At 42.8% G+C, this 24,114-nt stretch overlaps 1 protein-coding gene across 3 annotated transcripts in view; it reads left to right on the top strand.

Moving 5' to 3' along the window:
- Window positions 1–24,114, top strand: part of LOC117346065 — a 191,441-nt gene that overhangs the window by 21,326 nt on the left and 146,001 nt on the right. For all 3 annotated transcript variants that reach the window (XM_033915358.1, XM_033915360.1, XM_033915359.1), the window contains exon 2: window positions 12,650–12,708. In XM_033915358.1, coding sequence (XP_033771249.1) covers window positions 12,650–12,708 — 59 coding nt within the window. The remainder of the gene's footprint in view (window positions 1–12,649; window positions 12,709–24,114) is intronic.

Here is a 24,114-nt window from a genome sequence, read left to right as displayed (position 1 = left end):
TAGCTAGACAGAAACATATACACAATCCTGGACTATACTTTCTTAATGCTTGCCTGTGGCTAGAAAATCCTGGAGGAGAAGCATAGTGGTTAGAGCAGTGGAATGTTTTATTTAAAAGCTTGATATACCACCCAGCCTTACCAGATCAGGGTGGTTTACATTTGCAAAAAAAAAAAAAAAGTTTAAAAGAAGGAACTCCATTAAAATAATAGGAAAGACCTAACTACATCCAGAAAGACAGACATTCAACCAAAAATCCATTCATACTTCTATTACTTGGCAACAACTAATAATACAGTGCTTTCCCTCATTTCTTGGAGATTTATGCTGACATCCCGTCCAATCATTCTTCAATCTTAAAACGCCATCTTAAAAAAAGAATGTATTTTATAGTTTTTTAACATTTTTATAATTTCCTTCTGCTCTAATTTCCTTAGGTAGTGCATTCCAAGCATGGGGTGCTAACCAGAAAAATGTCCTTTCTGTAGTGGTGACCCAATGGGCCATTTTAAAATGTAGAGATGCAAGCCTAAAATCTTGCAGAGATCTTAAGACATCTTGTGGGTGTATACGAAATAATCCATCTGTCCAGGTACTCTGGTTCGTGTTCCCATAACACTTTGTGGACTAAACATAATACTTTAAGGGCTCCTTTTACGAAGCCTCGTTAGCGGCTTTATCACACGCGACTTTTAATCACGCACTAACCCCTGCGCTAGCTGGACAACTACCGCCTGCTCAAGAGGAGGTGGTAGCAGCTAGTGCGGCCGGCAGTTTAGTGCGCACTATTATGTGTGTTAAACCGTTAACGCGCCTTCGTAAAAGGAGCCCTAAATTTATATCTACACAGGACGGGTAACCAATGAAATCTGTTTTATAGAGGTGTAACATGATCATACGTATAATCTGGCATTCCCTAGAAGCCTAATGCTAGCATTTTAAAGTGTTTGCAATCTTTTTTGTAAGTCATGGGTTAAACCCAGGTAAATACAGGTCAAAATAAAGAGTGTCAACCTCTCTGTAGGGGGCGCCCAAACAAGCTCAATGTTAGCAAATGGACCTTAAAATCCAAAGGATAGCCTCCCGAAGTACAAAGACTTGGACCAGGGAGATAAAAGACTCACGGGTGCAGCTCCGAAAAAAAAGGGAAAGGGGTAAAACGCGGACCTGACGGACCTCGCGGATCTAAACCCGTATGGCCTTAAAAATCTGAGGTCCGTGTCGATGGCACTTGTAGTTTCTGTCGCTGACAGACCTTGATGAGATTTTAGCGCTGACGGATCCGTCTCAGCATAGGGAGGGAAAAGTGTTAGGATCCGTCAGCGCTAAAATCTCTTCGAGGTCTGTCAGAGCCAGAGACTCGTGCTGGAGCGGCAGAGCAGAAGCCAAGAGAGCGGGGACATAGGTTTTTTTTTTTTTTTCATATTTAAATGTTTTTATTATTGAAAAATGTTCAATAAAATGTACAATATATACACTCCATAGAAAACAAGTAAAAGCGACTACAAGTACAATATAGATATTATTGTAGAGAAGTCAGTTGTACCACAACACAATATCAATAACAATATCAAACATCTTCTTCTAATTTTCACCATCCCTTCCCCCTTCCATCCCATGTTCCCCATCCCAGTACATCTCACCCTTCCCCCCCCCACCCCGTCCCCTTGCAGTAAGCAGACAGCAGAGTAACCAATACTAGGTAGTCTTCTAGAATTTGTCCAACAGGGTTTCCAACTTATTCCAAGTGTGGAAAAATACTACATATGCAGAACGCCTTCTGGCTACTGCCAACTCCATCCTTCCCATCGATAGTAAGCGATTGACCCAAGTAGAATGAGAAGGTGCCTCAGCATTTTTCCAATGATTTGCAATGAGGCATTTGGCAGCCGCTAACCCCCATCTAAGAAATTTAGTTTGCCATGCATGCTCCCTAATATTATACAATCCCAATAAGCAACTCAGTGGTGAAAACATCACAATCTCACCCAAGCACTCAGTTAAGGTAGCAATCACCGCTTTCCAGAAAGATGTGAGGACCCCACATTCCCACCAAATATGTAGAAAGGACCCCACTTGGGTGCCACACCTCCAACATTGAGCAGATGTTCGTGGGAACATTCTATGCAGGCGTTCCGGTGTATAGTACCACCTGGTTAGAACTTTATACGCATTTTCCTGAACCAATGCACAGGAAGAAGCTTTATACACCTCCCTACAGATAGCCTCCCAGTCTTTCGCAGTGAACCGGACATCCAAATCCCTCTCCCAATGTACCCGAAACAAACAGTTAGGAATTGAGCATCCCCTTCTATATTGGTACAATACAGAAAGTGTTTTAGGCACTCTCTGAAGTAATACCCACAAATTCTCCAGCGTTTCCCCCGCAAGTGGCCGTCCTGTGTCCCAACCCTGAGCTTGCATAAAATGTCTGATTTGAAAGTAGGCAAAGCAATCTCCATCTGGTAAGTCAAATTTCTGTTGAAGTAATCTAAAAGAAAGAATACCATTCGGTCCAACCAGATCTCTAAATACCCTTATCCCCTTTTGAGACCAACTGTGGAAAACCCGATTGTCGCTACCCGCAGGAAATAGGGGTTCAAACTTAATAGAAGCCAAGGAAGATACCACAGCTCCCCCGCCCAATTTAGATCGTATCTGGGACCACATCCTTGCTAGATGTTGTACAAAAGGGTTAGATATGCTCTGTATCCATGCTCGCCGTGGGCCAGAAGTCCACAATCTGTGTTTCAAAGGTTCCCTGCCACTATATATCTGTTCCAATTGTATACCAGATTTGTGTTCACTCAGTTCCCAATCCAACACTAACTTCAATTGAGCTGCTTGATAGTACCACACCAGATTAGGTAACCCTCTGCCCCCCTCTTCCCGAGGCGCCCACAGTAAAGATCGGGACAATCGTGGGGATTTGCGGTGCCAGATAAAGTTACAGATATCTTTACTCAAACTCCTCAAGTCCCTAAGAGGAACCATTATAGGTAGAGTCTGAAATAGGAATAGTAATCTGGGGAGAACATTCATTTTAATTATTGCTATTCTGCCCCACCATGACAGCCATAGGCCATTCCATCGCTGTAAGTCCGCCCTAATACGTCTATAAATTGGCAAATAGTTCAGCTCATATATTCTTCCTAGATCCGAGGGGATAAAGATACCCAAATATTTAATCCCACGACTAGCCCATCTAAATGGAAAGACGCCTCGTAGCTCATCCTCTTCCCCTTGTGTCAAGGTCAAATTCAAAATTTCTGTTTTGTTTAAATTAATTCTAAACCCCGAGATCTGTCCATAGGTATCAAACAGGTGCAATAGCTGGGGAATAGTTAGCTTGGGTTGTCCCACATATAGTAGGATATCGTCCGCAAACATTGCTATACGATGTTCCACCCCCTCATTGACAAATCCAACCAATGATAAGTGATGTCGAATGGCCAAAGCTAGTGGTTCAAGATATACTGCAAACAACAGCGGAGAGAGTGGACATTCCTGCCGAGTTCCCCTAAAGATGGGAAAAAATTCAGTGTAAGATTGATTAATTCGCAAACAGGCTCTCGGTGCAGCATAAAGGGCCCGGACCCATCCTCCAAACAACCCTCCTAGTCCCATCCTTTCCATAACATCCCATAAATACCCCCAGAGAACCCGGTCAAATGCCTTCTCGGCATCAACCGATATCAATACCACCTTTTCCCTTCCAATGCCTGCCTCCCAAAGTAAATTAAGGGTTCTTCTTATATTATCGCTCACCTGTCTCCTTGACATAGGTTTTGAACATGCGTTATGGAAAAGAAGTCTCCAAACTCCAGCACGAGTCTCTGGCTCTGACAGACCTCGAAGAGATTTTAGCGCTGACGGATCCTAACACTTTTCCCTCCCTATGCTGAGACGGATCCGTCAGCGCTAAAATCTCATCAAGGTCTGTCAGCGACAGAAACTACAAGCGCCACCGACACGGACCGACACGGACCTCAGATTTTTAAGGCCGTACGGGTTTAGATCCGCCAGGTCCGCGTTTTACCCCTTCCTGAAAAAAGGCTCAAGAGAAAAACTCCCTGCAAAAACTCTCAGAGCTCATAAACTGGGCATGAATAATTAAAGCTTAGTTCTACATGGGGGCACCCCACAGTGAGGGGGAGTGTAAATCAAGAGGTAGGCATAAAGCCAAGGAGGCAGGTTTTCAAACAGCGTTAAGCTGTAAAGAGCGAGCAGAGGTTTAAACAAAAAACTTAGCTCTTAGCTGTAAGGTCGGGTCCTTTCTCCATTGCTGTCTGTGTAGTGCAATCTTTCTGCTTTCACCACAGTCCCAGCGTTTAAAAGGTATCCACAATGCCTTGAACTGCCACCTCCCAGAAAGATTTACATCAACCAGAGAACCTTGTTTCGCATAGAAATTGCTGTGTCAGGATGAACGAACCTCTCCATTAACGACTACACAGAGTAGGGAAGGTGGAGCACTTAAAAACTGATCCTCATGACCTAAGCATTAATTATTCATGCCCGGTAGGCAAAGAGTTAGAATATCATGGATTTTACTGTCTAATGAAGCTGCAGCTACTATACCACCTGTGTTCTCTTAGGCTTAAGCGGCTGGCGTCGGGATTGTTGCAGTTGTCTGAGTCTCGTCATGACTGGTGTGATAGTCCAGACTTTGCAGTCAGCCCTGACACCCAAGAAAAGAGAGAAACAGTGCAATCATACAATAGAAAGCAGTTCAGTACACACAGAGCTATCTATCCCCAGCTTAAGCTTAGGCAGAGCCCTTCTATGAGAGAGCAGAAAATTCTAGGTTAACACTGGGGGAGTCAGAGAGAGCTGAAGCCTGCTTCCCTCTCAGCTAGGTTAGGGTGTAGCCCTGCTAAACTTAAGCCTAGTTTTTAGAAGCTCAGCAGAGCAATGGCTGCAGAAAGCTCTCCAAGCCAAGCAGCGATCAGAGGAAGACCGGATGGAATGGCAGAGTTCTGAGGAATCAAAGACCCCAGAGCCCTTTATAGAAACATAGAAACATAGAAATTGACGGCAGAAAAGGGCCACAGTCCATCAAGTCTGCCCATACCAATGACCCACTCCCTGACTTTTACTCCCCTAGAGATCCCACGTGAATATCCCATTTAAAATCTGACACGTTGTTGGCTTCAATCACCTGCTGAGGTAGCTCGTTCCAATGATCGACCACCCTTTCGGTGAAGAAGTACTTCCTGGCATCACCATGAAATTTCCCTCCCCTGACTTTCAGCGAGTGCCCTCTGGTGACCGAGGGCCCTGTAAGACAGAAGATATCATCTTTCACCTCTATACGCCCCGTGATATACTTAAAGGTCTCAATCATGTCCCCCCTCTCTCTTTGCTCCTCCAGTGAGTACATCCGCAGTTTTTTTAACCTTTCTTCATACGTGAGATCCCTGAGCCCCAAGACCATCCTGGTAGCCATTCGCTGAACCGACTCAATTCTCAACACATCTTTCCGGTAGTGTGGTCTCCAGAATTGAACACAATACTCCAGATGAGGTCTTACCATGGATCTGTACAGTGGCATTATGACTTCAGGTTTTCTGCTGACAAAACCCCTACGGAAGCAGCCCATCATTTGTCTTGCCTTGGACGAAGCCTTCTCCACATGATTGGCAGCCTTCATATCATCACTAATGATCACTCCTAAATCACGTTCCACCGTGGTCCTAGTCAAGGTTTCACCATTTAGTGTGTAAGTTCTGTGTGGATTTTTTTTAACTAGGTGCATCACTTTACATTTTTTAGCATTGAAGCTTAGCTGCCAAGTTGACGACCACTGTTCCAGCTGTCGTAGGTCCTACGTCATACTGTCAGGCACACTGCTTTTACCTACTATGTTGCATAGTTTGAAAGAATGGAGGTTGCTGAACCAGAGCCTGCACTTTCAGAGGCAATGGAAGTAAACCTATTGGTGGTTGGCAAGTAACCATTTTGTGGGTTTTTTTTCTCGTTTGGATTTGAGAAGGAATGAGGCCTGTGGGGGTTTTTTTTTTAATGCTAAAAAAAAACTTTTACAGTTTAAAGGCCTGTACTGCTGGCAGAGTTGCAGCTAGCAAAGGACTACTGGGGCAGTTTCTTTGGGGTTTTTTCTTTTTTTGTTACAAAAACCTTGCAGTATTTGGCATTGCTGAGGATTATAAGAAGTTGTGGGGGGTGTATGCTGTGACATCTGGCCTGTTGCCAACCCAAAGCACTGCTATAATGGGTCTTTTTTTTCCTGATACTGTGGGCCTGCTTGGAGTAAGACAACCCAGAAGGAGTTGAACGCTGATTGAACTTGCTGGAGCTTGGATGAAACATTGGAAGCCAGTGTTGGTGTTTTTTTGGCTTGATAATGAGGCCTATGTAAATTGCATGAACTTATCTGAGTGTTTTGAGCTTTCCACCTTCTGGGAAAGTCAACCTAATAAACCTGAGCTTTTCTGTTTGAAGCAAGATTTGTTTGGGGGAGTTTTCTTTTCTGTGCAGCCTTTTTGGCATTTCCACCCTGAAGGGCCATTCTCCATTTTGAGTAGCGCGCTTGTCTTGGCTTAGTCACCCGCCACGGCACTACTGAGTAGCAGCAGGTTTAGGACAAATGTTAGGAAATTCTGTTTCACACAGCGAGTGGTTGGCGCTTGGAATGCTCTCCCGGAGGAGGTTGTGGCGGAGACTACTGTTCCGAGTTTCAAGCGCAAGTTGGATGCACATCTTCTTGGAAACCATATTGAGGGATACGGGAAATCCGGGTCTCCTATAAGGTGTACTTAAATGGGCCGCCGCGTGCGCGGATCGCCGGACAAGATGGACCTCGGTCTGATCCGGTGAAGGCATTTCTTATGTTCTTATGTTTACCCTAGCGAGGGCCGGGTAGGTAGTTTTGTCAGTAGAACCTACCCAGACCCGAATAACTGCAACAATTATTCTACCTGTGTTAAAATACAGAAGTAGTTTATCTCTGCAAAAGGTTTGACATATAGTACTCTACTATAATATCAAAATATAGTTTGTTATAGCTTAACTAATGTGAGCTTCAAAACAGGTTAAGTAATTGTTGCTGTTTTCCGGGTCTCACTGCGTCTGAGACCCGGAAAACAGCAATACACTTCCCCCTTAGTATTTGCGGGGGTTAGGGGCAGAGCCGGCCCGCAAATATTGAAAAACCGCAAATAATATTTGGGCAGGTTCTGCCTCTAACCCCCGCTTCTGCTGGCTATTTTAAACCCTGAACGCCCCCCCCCCCCTTAAGCCTTACCTGGCGGTCTAGTGGGTTTTCAGGCAGGAGCGATCTTCCCACGCTCCTGCCCCGTGCAGATCGCTCACAGGAAATGGCTGCCTTGAGTTTCCGTAGTCTATCGAGCCATTTCCTGTGAGCGATCTGCACGGGGCAGGAGCGTGGGAAGATCGCTCATGCCCCGAAAACCCGCTAGACCACCAGGTAAAACTTAACGGGGGGGGGGGGCTTACAGGGCTTAAAATAGCCTGAAAAATGAAAATGCATTTTTGGGTTTAAAACCGCGAATAAGCAAATCCGTAGATACAGAATTTGCGAATACGGAGGGGGAAGTGTAATCATCAAGTCAACCAGAGAAGCCTAAGAGAACGGGTTAAGTAACTTGCATTTCATATAAAGATTTCTCATAACTGTTTGTGCGTCGCTATGGGGATTGGTTGGCTCAAAAGACCATTCTGTGTTGTAAAGCCTTTTAACTTCTGGCTTAACCACAACACAGGTTGGTAAGGACTTGAAAAGGTAGCCTGTGTGAAATGACACCTGATGAGGTAAACTCTTATCTTCAAAAGTTAGTTTATAATGTGCCATCAGCTCCTTTGTCATTTTTGCTGCTTCAGACTAACGCATAGGAATATTGACAAATGAAGGCAGAAAAAGACCATATGGCCTATCTAGTCTGTCTATCCATGCCATTTACTATCCCATACACTTCCTTAGCAATCCAATGTATTTATCCCAAGCTTTCTTGAATTCAGATACATTTTTCATCTGCACCACCTCCAGCGGGAGGTTACTGCATGAATTCACCACCCTTTCCTTAATCCTATGCCCTCTCATTCCAGAACTTCCTTTCAACTAAGATTTGCTTCGTGCACATTTATGCCATGTCGGTATTTAAACATCTCTATCGTATCTCCCGCCTTTCCTCCAAAGTATACGAGTATTGAGATCTTTAACCCCTTCTTTTACCAAGGCGCGCTAGCCGATTTAGCACACGTTAATCGATTTAGCGTGCGCTAACAATTAGCACATGCTAAATGCTAACGCACCCATTATATTCTATGGACGTATTAGCATTTAGCACACGCTAATCGTTAGTGCGCGCCAAATCGGTTAACGCGGCTTAGTACAAGGAGCCCTATGTCTGTGCCCGTATGCTTTATGATAAAAACCTCTGACCATTTTAGTCGCTATCCTCTGGGCCGACTCCATCCTGTTTATATCTTTATGAAGGTGTGGTCTCCAAAATTGTACACAATATTTTAAATGAGGCCTCACCAGTCTTAATACCTCCTTTTCCGACAGGCCATTCCTCTCCCTATGCCCCCAAGCATCCTTCTAGCTTTCTCCATTGCCTTTTCTACCTGTTTGGCCACCTTAGGATCATCGCATATGATCACAACTACCCTTAGCAAAAGTTTTCACTGGCCTTCCACAACAGAAGCATTCACTTCTTCAGAATGGTTAAGGGTACTTTGTTGGCATATAGTCTATAGAAGAAAGAAGGCACCTACTTTCCTTTATTAAACACTAGTGTAACAAGTAGATAGATGCATATATACTTAGGCATGAGCATTTATACCAACCATAGAGCTAGCGTGTGTACATCATTGTTCCAGAGATATGTATAGTATAATTGTGCCCTGCCCAGACTCTGCTCATGTGTATGTCCACCAGGAAACTATGAGCTATTGGATATATCATGCATAGTGCATATGCACTTATATAGCACTTATCAGATGCATATATGTTAGTGCCTATTTTATAGAATTGGTGGCATTTTCAATAGGACCTCTAAGTTTGAGTTTGGACATTTTGGGAAAGTCGTCCAAAACTCCAATAGAGAAAATGTCAATTATCAAAACCTCAAGATTTCTTCTTTTTTTTTTATAATGACCTATTTAGATGTTTTAACCCCTAGTGTATCAATTGTTTTTGGCCATTTGGCCACAAAGACCTCTGAGCAGAGTAGAGCAAAGAGGCACGCTAGAGCAGTGGTCCTCAACCCTGTCCTGGAAGACCACCAGCCAGTCAGGTTTTCGGGATAGCCCTAATGAATATGCATGAGTGAGATTTGCATATAATGAAGATGACAGGCATGCAAATATGCCCCATAAATGTTCATTAAGTCTATCCTGAAAACCTGACTGGCTGGTGGTCTTCCAGGACAGGATTAGGAATCACTGCTCTAGAATGTACTGCAGTAAATGTCACTTTAAAAAGTCCCAGGTACAGATCTCACTATAACCTGCTTATATTATATGATGAGCCCTCCAAAGACCCACCCACAACTTACTGCATCCACCTGTACTCCACAACAATAACCCTTATGCCCGCAGGTGTCATCTGTACAAGGGGCCACTGAAAAGTTCTCAGTCCAGCCAAGAAGAGAATGATGTGGAGCCATGAAAGTTACACGTTCTTTCACACTTTTCTTGACACTTTTTGTTTAATTTCATATCATTGTAATGAAATGTGCCAAGAAAATTGTGGAAGAACGTGTAACTTTCATGGCTTCACATCATTCTCTTCTTCGTTGAGCTGAGAACTTTTCAGCGGCTCCTCATATGCAGCTACAGTAGATTTGGGGGGTGTTTTGGAGGGCTCGCCATATAATACAAGCAAGTTGTGGTGAGATCTGTACCTGTGACCTTTTAATGTGATGTCCACTGCAGTACCCCCATAGATCCCCTCTGCTCTGCTGAGATGTGTCTGTGTGGCCATCTGAAGCTGTAAGACAGGCTGTAATATACAGTTTCTTTTACATCTTTGGGTGGGGGAAGGGGGGGTCAGTGACCACTGGGGGAGTGTAAGGAGGCCATGCCTTAATCTGATTTTGCTGGTCATTTAATTACTAGCAGGGCAGAGCCTTGATTGGATTTTAATAGGGTCATTGTCTGGAAATGTCCAGTGGCTTCTGTTTAATTCCAACTAGGGAATGACACGGTGACAGAATTCATCACTGTTCCCGTCCCCGCGGATAACTGCGGGAAATAATCCCATGTCATTTTCTAGTGTCTATTTCAACCTCAGTCCTTCTACACCAGCATTCTTCAAAGCAAAGCTTGTGGGTCTGTGGTTGTGGCCATTCATACTCTGATTCTTCCCTCTCTCTTTAAAGAATGACATGAAGATGGTTTCCTGCGGTTATCCGCGGGGACGGGAACGGTGATGAATTTTGTCATCATGTCATTCTCTAATTCCAATCTCTGATTGCTAAGTCTTGATAAGGTTTAAAAAGAGTCATTGTCTTGGAGTTTCAGGTAGCTGGTTATCTTTTCAGTCTCATCCTAGTTTTGAATGGCTTAGGTCCTGTTTCTTTTGTTCTACTCCAGCCTCTATTTGCTGCCCAAGGCTTGGAGAATAGGGTTCTATTTTAACACAGCTATACCTTCTTTTATTGTGCATATCTTGCAGGGTAAAATTCTGTTTAATACTGATACCAAAACCAGCTATCTTTTGTATTCACTGAAAGGGAGTACTTAACGTTTTTTTGTTTCAGGCTTTCAGACAGTTGGCTAGTTTTCAAAGATCAGGCTAGGAAATACAATTTAATTCAGTCAATATTTTAATAATTGTTAGATCCTGCAAAAATTAATCATATCATGCTACAGCACCTCCAAATAGTGGTAAAATGGTTTCTTGCTGATGTAAAAAGACAGCAAATAATAAAACAACAGAATAGAGGACCATACAGAATAAACCTGGTGGGTCTAAATCAGTGGTCTCAAACTCGTGGCCCAGGGGCCACATGCATTCCGCCAAGTACTATTTTGAGGCCCTTGGTATGTTTATCATAATCACAAAAGTAAAATAACAAAGTTTCTTGATCATATGTCTCTTTAGCTATAAATGATATTATTATTAAGACTTAGCCAAAAGGAAAGATTAGCCAAAAGTGCGCAGCAGCCTCGAAAAAAGCCAACAGGATGCTGGGCATCATAAAGAGGGGCATAACAACCAGGACGCGGGAAGTCATCATGCCATTGTATCGAGCGATGGTGCGTCCACATCTGGAATACTGCGTTCAGTATTGGTCGCCGCACCTCAAGAAGGACATGGCGGTACTTGAGAGAGTCCAAAGGAGAGCAACGGAACTGGTAAAAGGGCTGGAACACTGCCCATACGCCGAGAGGTTGGATAGGCTGTGGCTCTTCTCTCTGGAAAAAAGGAAGCTCAGGGGAGATATGATAGAGACCTTCAAGATCATGAGGGGCATAGAGAGGGTGGATAGGGACAGATTCTTCAGACTGAAGGGGACAACAAGTACGAGGGGGCATTCGGAGAAACTGAAGGGAGATAGGTTCAAAACAAATGCAAGGAAGTTTTTTTTCACCCAAAGGGTCGTGGACACTTGGAATGCGCTACCGGAGGAAGTGATCAGGCAGAGTACGGTACAGGGATTCAAACAGGGATTGGACGGATTCCTGAGGGATAAAGGGATCGTGGGATACTGAGGGAGGAGCTGGGATGTAACACAAGTATAGAAAGCTAACCAGGTAATAAGTATAGAAACCCAACCAGGTCGTGCATGTGCAAGACCGGAGGGTTAGGACTTCGATGGGAAGATAGGACTTCAATGAGAAACCAAGGTGGCAAGGGAGCCCCTTCTGGTGATTCAGACAGGTCGTGACCTGTTTGGGCCGCCGCGGGAGCGGACTGCCGGGCAGGATGGACCTATGGTCTGACCCGGCGGAGGCACTGCTTATGTTCTTATGTTCTTAAACTATAAAGAGTTTTACACATAACATAACATTATACTTATAGATTGCGTTATCAAAAAGTTCTACGCGGTTTACAAAAGATTATAAACATTAAACATAATCGTATATTTGAATGAATCATCTAGTCAGGTATTTGGAGAAAAGATAGGTTTTTAACTGTTTTCTAAAATGTCTGTAAGAAACAGCTGTGAGCAACAATGATCAAAATTCTTTTTCATGAGAAGCTGCCTGAGATGCTAAAGAATGATTTAGGAATTTCTTGCTTTTACAACCTTTTACAGAAGGGAAATTGAATAGAGCATGAGTTTTTCTACTGCATTTGTGCATAGCTATGGAAAAACTATTAGCCATATAAGTAGGGGCTGAACCATATAAAACCTTGTAACAAAAAACAGCCCAACTTGAACAATACCCGAGCTTCCACAAGCAACCAATGCAATTCATAATAAAATAACGTAACATGATCATATTTCTTCAATCCGTAAATCATTCTAACTGCTGTGTTCTGTATCTATGATAATCTCAATAATTTTTTTCTGAGGCCCTCCAAGTACCTACAAATCCAAAATGTGGCCCTTCAAAGAGTTTGGGTTTGAGACCACTGGTCTAAATGATTCCACTCTGGTTTATAAAATGCGCATGTTACAACAGAGTAGTGTAAAGACTTTTCTTTCGCCAACAGGTGTGCAAAAGAGAAATTCAACTGCCAAGGCTGGGAAACTTCCAGAGAAGACGAAACCAGTGAGTCTCACTATCTTTTCCCGAACGGGTCTGTACGGCCATACTGTATTATTGCTAAAGCATGAATACATTTAAAAACATACAACTAAACATGGCATTTAATTGGCGACTAGTAAATGGTGAATAAGAGCAGGGAAACAGAGAAAAAAGAGTAATTGAAAGAAATGTGCTGCTGAATTTTTAAAATGTTGACATTTTTGAACTAAAGAGATGGGATCCTAATTAGAAGACATTTACACAGTCTAGGCATAAAATCAGATGTGGCTTAGCAAGTCTCACAGATCTCAGGGGGATCTCAGGAGCTGTACTTGATTGGTTTAGATCTTTTTGGTGGGGAGGAGGATGTGTGTCCGTAGCAAGGGAGAAATAACAGCGAATGTCTTGATTAAAAAAGTGGTTCCTCAAGGATATGCTCTTCTGCAATATTGTTTAATATCTATTTGGCTTCCTTGGGAAAAGTTTTGGATTCCATGGGGGTCACATATAAATCTTGTGCAGATGATGTTCAGTTTTTTGTTTTTGTTTTTTAAATTGAAGAATGGGGGAGAAATTGATATCGGATCTAAACCATTATATGAATATGATTCAGGAAAAGATGCATAAGCAGGGTCTTGTATTGAACATTGCAAAAACAGAAGATATGATAGAGGGAGATCATAATGAACAATTTTGGCCTACAAATATCAAATTGAAAGAGCATTCGATAGTGGTGAAAAATAAGATCTTAATATTGGGGGTTGTTTTGAATTCAAAATTAACATTGGAGACTCAAGTAACTAGAGTGATTCAGATGGCATACTGTGCATTACGAATGTTGATGCAAGTGAAGAATATTTTGTCTAATATGGACTTTAGAGATGTCCTACAAAGTATGGTATTATCCAAACTTGATTATTGTAACGGAATTTATATAGGAATGTCTGCAACAAAAATGAAAGCCTTGCAAATTGTGCAAAACTCTGCTGCACGTTTATTGGTGGGAAAATCAGCGTTTGAACACGATAACATCTCTACTTAAGAACCTCCATTGGTTACCAACGTGTAAAGTATAAAATTTTTAAATTAGTTCACCAAGGAGTTTACGATCAGTTACCTAATTCTTTGAAGGGATTCCTGGGCTGGTATAAGGCCAAAAGGTCATTCAGATCTGAAAACCTTGCATTGTTAGACGGGAAGAAGAGTCAGGTAGTGAGATATAGATAGACTGCAAAAGCTGCATTCTCTGTGATTGGACCTGGATTATGGAATGCCATTCCAGGATCAATATGTTTGTGCAAAAATATGTTACAATTTAGAAAGCTGTTGAAAACTCATTTTTTGTACAATCTTTCATGAGTTGTAGTTAATATTATATAAGAATGTGTTTTCTAAGGAAGTATAACAGGATATGTTCAAACCCACGCTGCTCCTTGTGACCCTGGGCAAGTCACTTAATCCCCCCCTTGCCCCAGGTACATTAGATAGATTGTGAGCCTGCCAGGACAGAGAGGGAAAAATGCTTGAGTACCTGAATAAATTAATGTCAACCGTTTTGAATTCCCCTGGGAGAACGGTATAAAAAATTGAACGAATAAATAAATATTGTTAGGACTGAGTTTATAGACAGCGATAGGAGGGTCAAAACTGATAGGTAATTTGGAAATTTGGAAATTTGTATATGAATTTTATGTATTGTTTTTTGTAAGTCCCTTAGGCTTTTTTTAAGCGGATAATAAATAGAATAAATACATAAATTATATAGATAGCATAAGAACCTAAGAATAGCCATATTGGGTCAGACCAACAGTCCATCTAGTCCAGTATCTTGTTTCCACAGTGGCCAATCCAGGTCACAAATAACTGGCAAAATTTCAAATAGTAGCAACATTCCATGTTATGGATCCCAGGGCAAACAGTGCATAGCAGACTATGGACCTTTTCTATAGGAACTTAGCCAAACCTTTTTATAAAACCTAATTACATTAACCATATGTGTAGGCACAGAGACAGAAAGAGCTGAATGTATCTGGAAAAGATGAGTGATAGGGATTCAATTAAAAACAAATAGAAAATGTGATAGATGAGTTCACGTCTCTTCAAACTCAGAGGTAAAGACTGACATGACAACAAAGATTTATTCCCGTCCCCTCTCTGTCCTGCATTCTCATCCCTAGCCCCTTACCATCCCTGCAACCTTAATTTTCTTCCCTGCAGCTTCCCCCTCAAAGCAGAAAAATGATTTTATGCAATTTTATGAGCCTAAGGCATTGTAAATAAACATTCTGGCTTGCATTTTCTGATACTGATTTTTAGGTGTCAGTAGAGACCCAAGCTCAGTTAAAAAAAAAAGCAAAGCTGTTTAAACAATGCTTTTATCTGAGTTTCAAGGCGCCTACTGGCATGTAAAAAATTGGTGTTGGAATTGTGCCCCCCCCCCCCAACACACACACACTTAGGCACTTTAGGCAGCCTAATGCTACTTTGAGCATGATTCATAGAAACATAGAAACATAGAAATTGACGGCAGATAAGGGCCATGGCCCATCCAGTCTGCCCACCCTAATGACCCTCCCCTGCCTTTACTTTGCGAATAGATCTCACATGTCGATCCCATTTGGCCTTAAAATCAGGCACGCTGCTGGCCTCAATCACCTGAAGTGGAAGACCATTCCAGCGATCAACCATCCTTTCTGTGAAAAAGAATTTCCTGGTGTCACCACGCAGTTTCCCGCCTCTGATTTTCCACGGATGTCCTCTTGTTGCCATGGGACCCTTGAAAAAGAAGATATCCTCCTCTGCATCGATGCGGCCCGTGAGATACTTGAACGTCTCGATTATGTCTCCCCTCTCTCTGCGCTCCTCGAGCGAGTATAGCTGTAATTTATCTAACCGTTCTTCGTACGGGAGATCCTTCAGTCCCGAGACCATCCGGGTGGCCATTCTCTGGACCGACTCCAGCCTCAGCACATCCTTACGGTAATGCGGCCTCCAGAACTGCACACAGTATTCCAGGTGGGGTCTCACCATGGATCTATACAGAGGCATAATGACTTCAAGCTTACGGCTGATGAAACCCCTGCTTATGCAACCTATGATTTGTCTTGCCTTGGAAGAAGCTTGCTCCACTTGATTGGCAGCCTTCATGTCCTCACTGACGATCACCCCTAAGTCCCGTTCTGCTACCGTTCTTGTTAGGATCTCGCCATTAAGGGTATAAGTCCTGCATGGATTTTGGGTACCCAGGTGCATAACTTTGCATTTTTTGGCATTGAAGCTGAGCTGCCATGTCTTAGACCAGGTCTCTAGTAAGAGTAGATCGTGCATCATATTGTCGGGCATTGAATTTTTTTCTATTGTACTTTTGCCCACTACATTGCTTAGTTTGGCGTCATCGGCAAATAATGTTATCTTACCTCGGAGCCCTTCTGCCAAGTCCCTTATAAAGATGTTGAATAGTATCTGGCCCAAGACAGAGCCCTGGGGCACCCCGCTGATCACCTCCGCCATTGCAGAGGGGGTGCCGTTCACCATCACCCTTTGAACCCTACCTTCAAGCCAGTTCCCAACCCACTTCATCAATGTGTCGCCCAAACCTATGGAACTCATCTTGCTTAGCAACCTGCGATGAGGTACGCTATCGAATGCCTTGCTAAAGTCCAGGTATACGATGTCCAGGGACTCTCACAACAAAGATAGGTGCTAGAAATGTACTCGCTTCTACCATGCTGGTGGTCACAGCCACTCTCAAGCTTGGGCGTAGGCTAAGGCTGAAATACTCCAGTAGGCTGGAGGATGGACAATTCTAGGGTTCCAATCATTCACCTAGCATCTCCCTCTTTTGGATGGCAAGAAGCAGGCCAGAGCCAGGAGGTAACTGGAACGAACAAACGCAACGGTTTATTCAACTTAATTGTAATGATTCACAGCAACTATGTACAAACAAAGTCTTAATTTGGTTCAGGTACATCGCTTGAGCCGCATAATTCCCTTTTTCTTCATTCAAACATTTCAACTCCTCTGCCCACTCCATGCGTAACTCAGAGAGTCTCCCTCCAAATGTCAAGCCTGGGCTCCGTCCAGCCAGCTCGTCAGGTTTGGGGGGGGAGGGTGTCACCCGCCCAACACCGGGGTTCACATAAAGAAGGAACATACTTGTCATTGTGACTCTGGGCAAGTCACTTAATCCCCCCTTTGCCCCAGGTATATTAGATAGATTGTGAGCCCACCGGGACAGACAGGGAAAAAATGCTTGAGTGCCTGAATAAATTCATGTAAACTGTTTTGAGCTCCCTTGGGAGCAAGTTTTTAAGCCAAGTTTCATACAAACTGGTAGAAACCCTAGTATTAAGAGTCCAAAATTGCTTCTCCTTTCAATTTCATGGAAATGAATGGAACAAATTAATAAACGAGTTCCAGTCAGTGCCCCAAACACGAATGAACCAAATGAAATGAACACTAAGCTGAACTGATAATTTTTTCAGTGCACATCACTAATGAGTGGAATTGATGCTAATGAAGTCTGGCTGAGGGCAGATCATGTGCTTATTAGCAGGAAAAATTTGCTTTGGAAGGTATTAATTCAGAAGTTAATGTGATTTTATTCAAAAAGCAACTGCGGCAAGACGGGTAGACTTACCAGAAGACAGGTGGAGGACTGAGAAATGGACTTTATCATTTGCAGAAACAGTGATAACAATCCTAAAGAGGTAATCAGTATGCCAAGAGTACTGACACCATTGTAAAAGAGGAGAGGGCACTACAAATATTTATTTATTACTTACTGTAATGAGATCTTTTTGATTGGAGCTTATGAAGGAATTCCAGGCTGCAGCTTTGTAGGTTTTTATATTTTAATTTTTTAATGGGAGGTATATTTGTTTAATCTTGTTTTGTGGTTTTTAAAAAATCTTTTCTTTTGTTAATGGATCAAGTTTCAAGTTTCAAGTTTTATTTATATTTGATTAATCGCTTAATTAAAATTGTTTCTAAGCGAATTACAATATATAAAAGTAACATATAATTAAACATAATACTAAAATAGAAAATGACATATAAGATATTATAAAACTAACAATTTATACAATAAATACAATTAAAAAAAAATGGGAGAATTTACATAACAAATATATAATGAGCTAATAAATTTATACAATAATAAAAAAGATATCAACATAAAAAAAAAGATTTAGAAAAAGAAGCATGGAAAAGAAGAAGAAAGAGAACGAGGGAGAGCTCAGAACATCCTTGAATAAAAAGCATTTTAAATTCTTTTTAAAATCGCTTAAGTTATTTTCATCTCTTAACTGTAATGGTAATGAATTCCAAAGTTGCGGTGCTGATACAGAGAACATATCTTGTCGGCGGGTTCCAATAACTTTTAAGGAGGGAACCGTTAAGAGTTTATGGTTGCTTGATCGTAGAGAACGTGAGGTACTATATGGAATAAGTACTTTATTTATAAATTGGGGTTCATTAGTGTCAAGAGTTTTGAATGTTAATAATAAGATTTTATAAGTAATACGATGATTAATGGGGAGCCAATGAGATTTAATCAGAAAGGGAGTGATATGATCATATTTCTTACCTTTATAAATAAGCTTAACGGCAGTGTTTTGTATAATTTGTAAGCGTTTCTTTTCTTTTTGTGTAATATTTAACAATAGAGAATTGCAATAATCAAGTTTAGAAATGATTAAAGAGTGAAGTAGGATATTTAGAGATTTTGGTTCTAAAAACTTTGAAATTGATCGAATTAAACGAAGTCTAAAGAAGCATGATTTAACAGTATTATTTATATGATCATGGTAGGAAAGGTTATTGTCAATAGTGACACCAAGGATTTTAAAAGATGATACAATCTCAATAGACGTATTGTCAAGAATGAAAGGAGCACACAGATTAATTCCTTGCTTCCAAGTGAATAGTAAAGCCTTAGTCTTTTGTACATTTAGGGCTATCATGTGAGAGGTAAGCCATTGTTGGACTTTTTCTAGTTTTAAATTAATTTGTTGTAATGCTGTGAATGGGCAGAATGGGCAGAATGGATTGCCCCCGCCCCAGTGTCCTTATGACCCGTTCCTCCCTGATTCATCTTTAAATTAGTAACCTCTCCACAATCTCAAGCTCCATCCTCCCACCCCAAATCTGGTGTTACAAAGAACCTTCACCCCACCTGGGGGAGCTCCCTGGGGTCTGGTGGGACAGATCTGGAGTGGACCTGTTTCGGATCCTGCCCTATCGGCTTCATATCTAAAAATGGTGGCTCACCTAGTGGAGGGTCCTACCCACTAGACATTAGGGCGCTCCCCCTGTGTAAATTTTTTTTTGGGGGGGGGGTTCTTTGGAGGTCTACAGGGAGATTGGAGATGGGCTTTTGGATTTAAAGGTGAAATGGGAACAGAAGCTTGGGAATCGGAGGGGAGCCATGGTAAGAGGATTGGGGGTTGATTGGGCAGTGAGCAATCAGAATGGGGGGGTTGATGAGCAATGCAGAGCAATTTAGAGTGCATTGGCTTGGAAGTTATGCATATCCCAGGCAATATTCAGTGTCGGCATCCATATAGAGAACCAAGTGCTGGCTGATAGTCAGTGCCAGCACCCACATAGCTACATGCAGGTACTGGCACTGAATATTTCTGGCACCACATAACTCCCAGTTCCTCACAAACTCCATCCCCAGAATGCCCTTCTGCTAGGTTTTGACTTGGCTGGTTAGTGCCAATATTCCACAGTATTGCTTGGTTAAATGCTGTTGCATATTGGTAGCCAGGCTGCGGAGCATGACTTAAGTGGGCAAGAGCCTCTACTGTCCACTTAGGTAAATCACTTTGAAAATCAGGCCCCTTAAAAATAAATATTGAAACCCACAGCAAATATGAAAATGCACCTTGAATGCTGCATGCTGTCAAAGTTGAAGTGACTAAAGAGGAGCATTTTTGATAGGATGTCTAAGTACAATTTTGGAAGTTTCCCCCTGCCTTAGTACATAACAATAATAATTTTATTCTTATATATCGCCAAAGCCACAACAAGGCGGTTTAAGAAGCACTGAACAATCAGCAAAAAAAACATACACCCAGTATGGAATATGTAATAGCAAATAACCCCCCCCCCCCCCCCAATGGAGAGCTCTATAGAAATAATTAATAGTAGTAGTACTAGTAGTTTCCAAAGTCACAAGGTACATCTTGTGGATTTGAATTGTGGCTTTCTTGGTGCTTTACCCACAGCAATAACCACTAGATTGCTCCTCCATCCCCTAAGCTTGTTCATGATGGCCCCAGTTAATTCTTTGCACTGTTTCATGAACATCTTTTAAGATCTTCTGAGGGAATATTTTTTTAACTCAAAGAATAGTTAAGCTCTGGAACTCATTGCCAGAGAATGTGGTAATGGCTGTTAACACTCGTTGCTGGGTTTACAGAAAGGTTTGAACAAGTTCTTGGAGGAAAAGTCCAGGGGGGAAGCTACTGCTTGCCCTGGGACTGGTAGCATGGAATGTTGTAACTGTTTGGGACTGTTGAGTACTTGTGACCTAGATTGGCCTCTGCTGGAAACGGGATACTGGGTTAAATGGACCATTGGTCTGACCCAGATGTTCTTATGCTTAGGCTGCATGAGTAGGTTGTGTGGCTGCATTAAAATAATTGTTATCCTGTAACTGTGAAGAAAATTCTGTTGTTTGTTATACTATGAGAATCTTGCTCATACGGAAAACCCATAATTAAAAGGTCTCTTTTGCTTGAAATCTTTGGCAGTGCTGTTACATTTGCAAAATATTGTGATCCTAGCTGTACCACAGGAGGTACATTTTATAACCATAAATGTTTTCCAGTGGATATACCTGCCCGTGCAGAAAGAACAAAGGGCCTCTAGAGTAATAATGAAATAAAGAGCGTTTTCAAAGAGCCTCAGAATTCATGTACTGGTGCCACAGTGACAACATAAGGACATTTGTGGGAATCTTACACAAAGCTGTTGACTTGGTTGCTAGGAAACTTGATAATAAGAAAAATCCTATAAAAAGAAGCACGAGAATTTGATAATGCCAGCTGCTTTGCATGTTTATTCCTTGTTATGAAGAAATGATGGCTGGAGAAGAAATCGGTTATAAGCAATGTTCCTCCTAAACCAGGGGTGTCCAATGTCGGTCCTCGAGGGCCGCAGTCCAGTCGGATTTTCAGGATTTCCCCAATGAATATACATGAGGTCTATTTGCATGCACTGCTTTCATTGTATGCTAATAGATCTCATGCATATTCATTGGGGAAATCCTGAAAACCCGACTGGATCGCGGCCCTCGAGGACTGACATCGGACACCCCTGTCCTAAACTGATGAAGTAATATGAAAGTGGGGGCTCCTTTGTTAAATTATGTAATGAAAGCAACGTCTGTGCCATGGAATACTACCGAAAGGTGAAAATGGGAGTGCATTTTGCTACCTTAAACACCTAGGGCTAAATTTACTAGTATAGTATTTTAATGCAGTTTCCATGCACTAAGGCCCGGTTTCTAAAAACGGTGCCATAGGAAGGTGCCAGTAGGTACTCCACTGGCCCCTAAGTTAATTGTTCTAATTGGCTTTTAAAAGCATGGTAATGTACTGCACTGTTAAAAATCAATTAAAAAAAAAGGAGGAGGTACGAGGCAACTACAAAACGTGGCACCGGAATTGCATCTATGCAGACGATTAGCGGCACCAAACGTCAAAAGAGGCATGGTCATGGGCAGCGTTGATGTTCGGCGCTGCTGCGATTCTACATCAAAGGTCTACATTTCCAGCGCCTACCTTCGATGCAAGCCATGATTCTGAAAAAGACGCCACAATCGGAGCGACGCGCAACTGGCGCCATTTTTTTCGGGCACCTGCTGATTACGGGGCCGCTTTTCAGAATCTTGGATCTAATTGCTTAATAAGCTGTAACCGCAAAACCTCTGCAGATTTTCTTTTTCTTTAGATGAATAAATCAAACAGCCAGAATTGTCAAAACTGTTGGGGACATTCTCGGCAGCATCTCATCTGATTTATGCAAAGGAAGTGTCTTTATCGCTTGCTAACTTCATTGTAGATAATGCAGTGGAGTTAGTTACACCTATTCAAGTATCATTAAGCTTGCTGCTCTAACCATTAGGGTGGTCCTCCAGAGCTGTTTAAGGTGAATGAACATCAACATTTACCTAAAAATGTAAGCATGTGCAAGTTGGCCAGCACCCAAATAGCTGTGACTGATGCCATAAACGAGCTCCCCTCCCCTCCCTCCTGAGCCTCCCCCCTTAACATGACCAGCCCCACTGCCAAACTCTGTCTTTCTCCTCCATTATTACTACTACTACTAATTATTTCTATAGCGCTACCAGATGCACGCAGCGCTGTGCAGACACAAAGAGTAAGAAAACAGTCCCTGCTCAAAAGAGCTTACAATCTAAACAGGCAAGACAGACAAACAGGATATCAAGGATACAGTTAAGGGAACCGGTCTGGTTTAGGGATTGAAGGCTGGAGAAGAAATCAAAAAGGTGGGCTTTCGGTCTGCTTTCAAACAAGGGAAGGGGCTTGACGGACAAACTCTAGTAATTTATTCCAGGCATAGGGGGCAGCTGGATAAAAGGAACGAAGTTTGGAATTGGCAGTGGAGGAGAAGGGTAATGTTAAGAGTGACTTATCTGAGGAACGGAGTTCTCTAGGAGGTGTATAAGGAGAGAGAAGCGAGGAGTGAAATTGAGGCACAGCAGAATGAACACACTTGTAGGTCAGCAATAAGATCTTGAACTGTACGCGATGGCGGATAGGGAGGAGCCAGTGAAGTGACTTAAGGAGAGGAGTGACATGGGCGTAGCGAGGCTGGTAGAAGATGAGTCACGTAGCAGAGTTTTGCACAGATTGCAAGGGGGAAAGGTGACACCGAGGGATACCAGTTAGGAGTAGTTTGCGGTAATCTAAGCAGTAATCATTACTGTCCTGTTCCTGATTCCAAAACCTCTCCCTCCCCCCTCCCCCACGCAGATAGCAATCCCTTACGTGTCAGTAGCGCCACCACCACTACCGTGCCTACCTTTACCTCCCTGGTGGTCAAGTCAGTCTTTGGGGCAGGAGCAAGCCCCACTTTCTCATAGAAACATAGAAACATAGAAAGGTGACGGCAGAAAAGGGCCACAGCCCATCAAGTCTGCCCACTCTACTGACCCACCCCATTAAGTCTGAGTGCTGATGACTTAGTTCCTTAGCTCGACCCTCGTAGGGATCCCACGTGGATATCCCATCTATTCTTAAAGTCGAGCACGTTGGCGGCCTTGACCACCTGCATCGGAAGTTTGTTCCAATGATCCACCACCCTTTCCGTGAAGAAGTACTTCCTGGCGTCACCACTAAATTTCCCTCCTCTGAGTTTAAGCGGGTGCCCCCTTGTGACCGAGGGTCCCATGGGAAAGAATATGTCATTTTCCATCTCGACACGACCTGTGACGTATTTAAATGTCTCAATCATGTCACCCCTTTCCCTGCACTCCTCTAGAGTATAGAGCTGCAATTTGCCCAGTCTTTCTTCGTATGAGAGACCCTTGAGTCCAGAGACCATTCTAGTGGCCATACGCTGGACCGACTCGGCTCGAAGCACATCTTTACGGTAATGCGGCCTCCAGAATTGCACACAGTATTCCAGATGAGGTCTCACCAATGATCTGTAAAGTGGCATGATGACTTCAGGTTTGCGGCTGACGAAGCTTCTCTTGATACATCCCATCATTTGCCTTGCCTTGGATGAGGCCTTCTCTACTTGTTTGGCAGCCTTCATGTCTGCACTGATGATAACTCCCAAGTCCCGTTCTTCTGAAGTCCTAGCTAGTGCTTCTCCATTCAAGGTGTATGTTCTGCATGGATTTCTACTGCCAAGATGCATGACCTTACACTTCTTAGCGTTGAAGCCCAGCTGCCATGTCGAGGACCAGTTTTCTAACGTGATCAGATCTTGCGTCATACTATCCACGAGATTGCTTTCACTTACTATATTACACAGTTTGGCGTCGTCAGCGAACAGTGTTACTTTACCCTGAAGCCCCCGGGTCAAGTCCCCTATGAATATGTTGAAAAGGGATGGTCCCAGGACTGATCCCTGCGGCACTCCGCTAGTCACCTCCGATGTCTCAGAGAGGGTGCCGTTGACCACCACTCTCTGAAGTCTTCCACTCAGCCAATCAGTGACCCATGCAGTTAGTTTCTCACCCAACCCCATCGATTTCATCTTGTTTAATAATCTGCGGTGCGGGACACTGTCAAAAGCTTTACTGAAATCCAAGTACACTATGTCTAGAGACTCTCCCGAGTCTAGCTTTCCTGTCACCCAGTTAAAGAAGCTGATAAGATTGGATTGGCATGACCTGCCCCTAGTGAATCCATGTTGACAGGGATCCCTCAGATTTCCCTCATCCAA

The sequence above is a fragment of the Geotrypetes seraphini genome, chromosome 12 (genome assembly GCF_902459505.1).
Source record: "Geotrypetes seraphini chromosome 12, aGeoSer1.1, whole genome shotgun sequence".
Taxonomy (NCBI): Eukaryota; Metazoa; Chordata; class Amphibia; order Gymnophiona; family Dermophiidae; genus Geotrypetes; species Geotrypetes seraphini.
The sequence above is the reverse complement of the archived record's forward strand: the minus strand, read 5'-3'. Positions and strand labels throughout refer to the sequence as shown.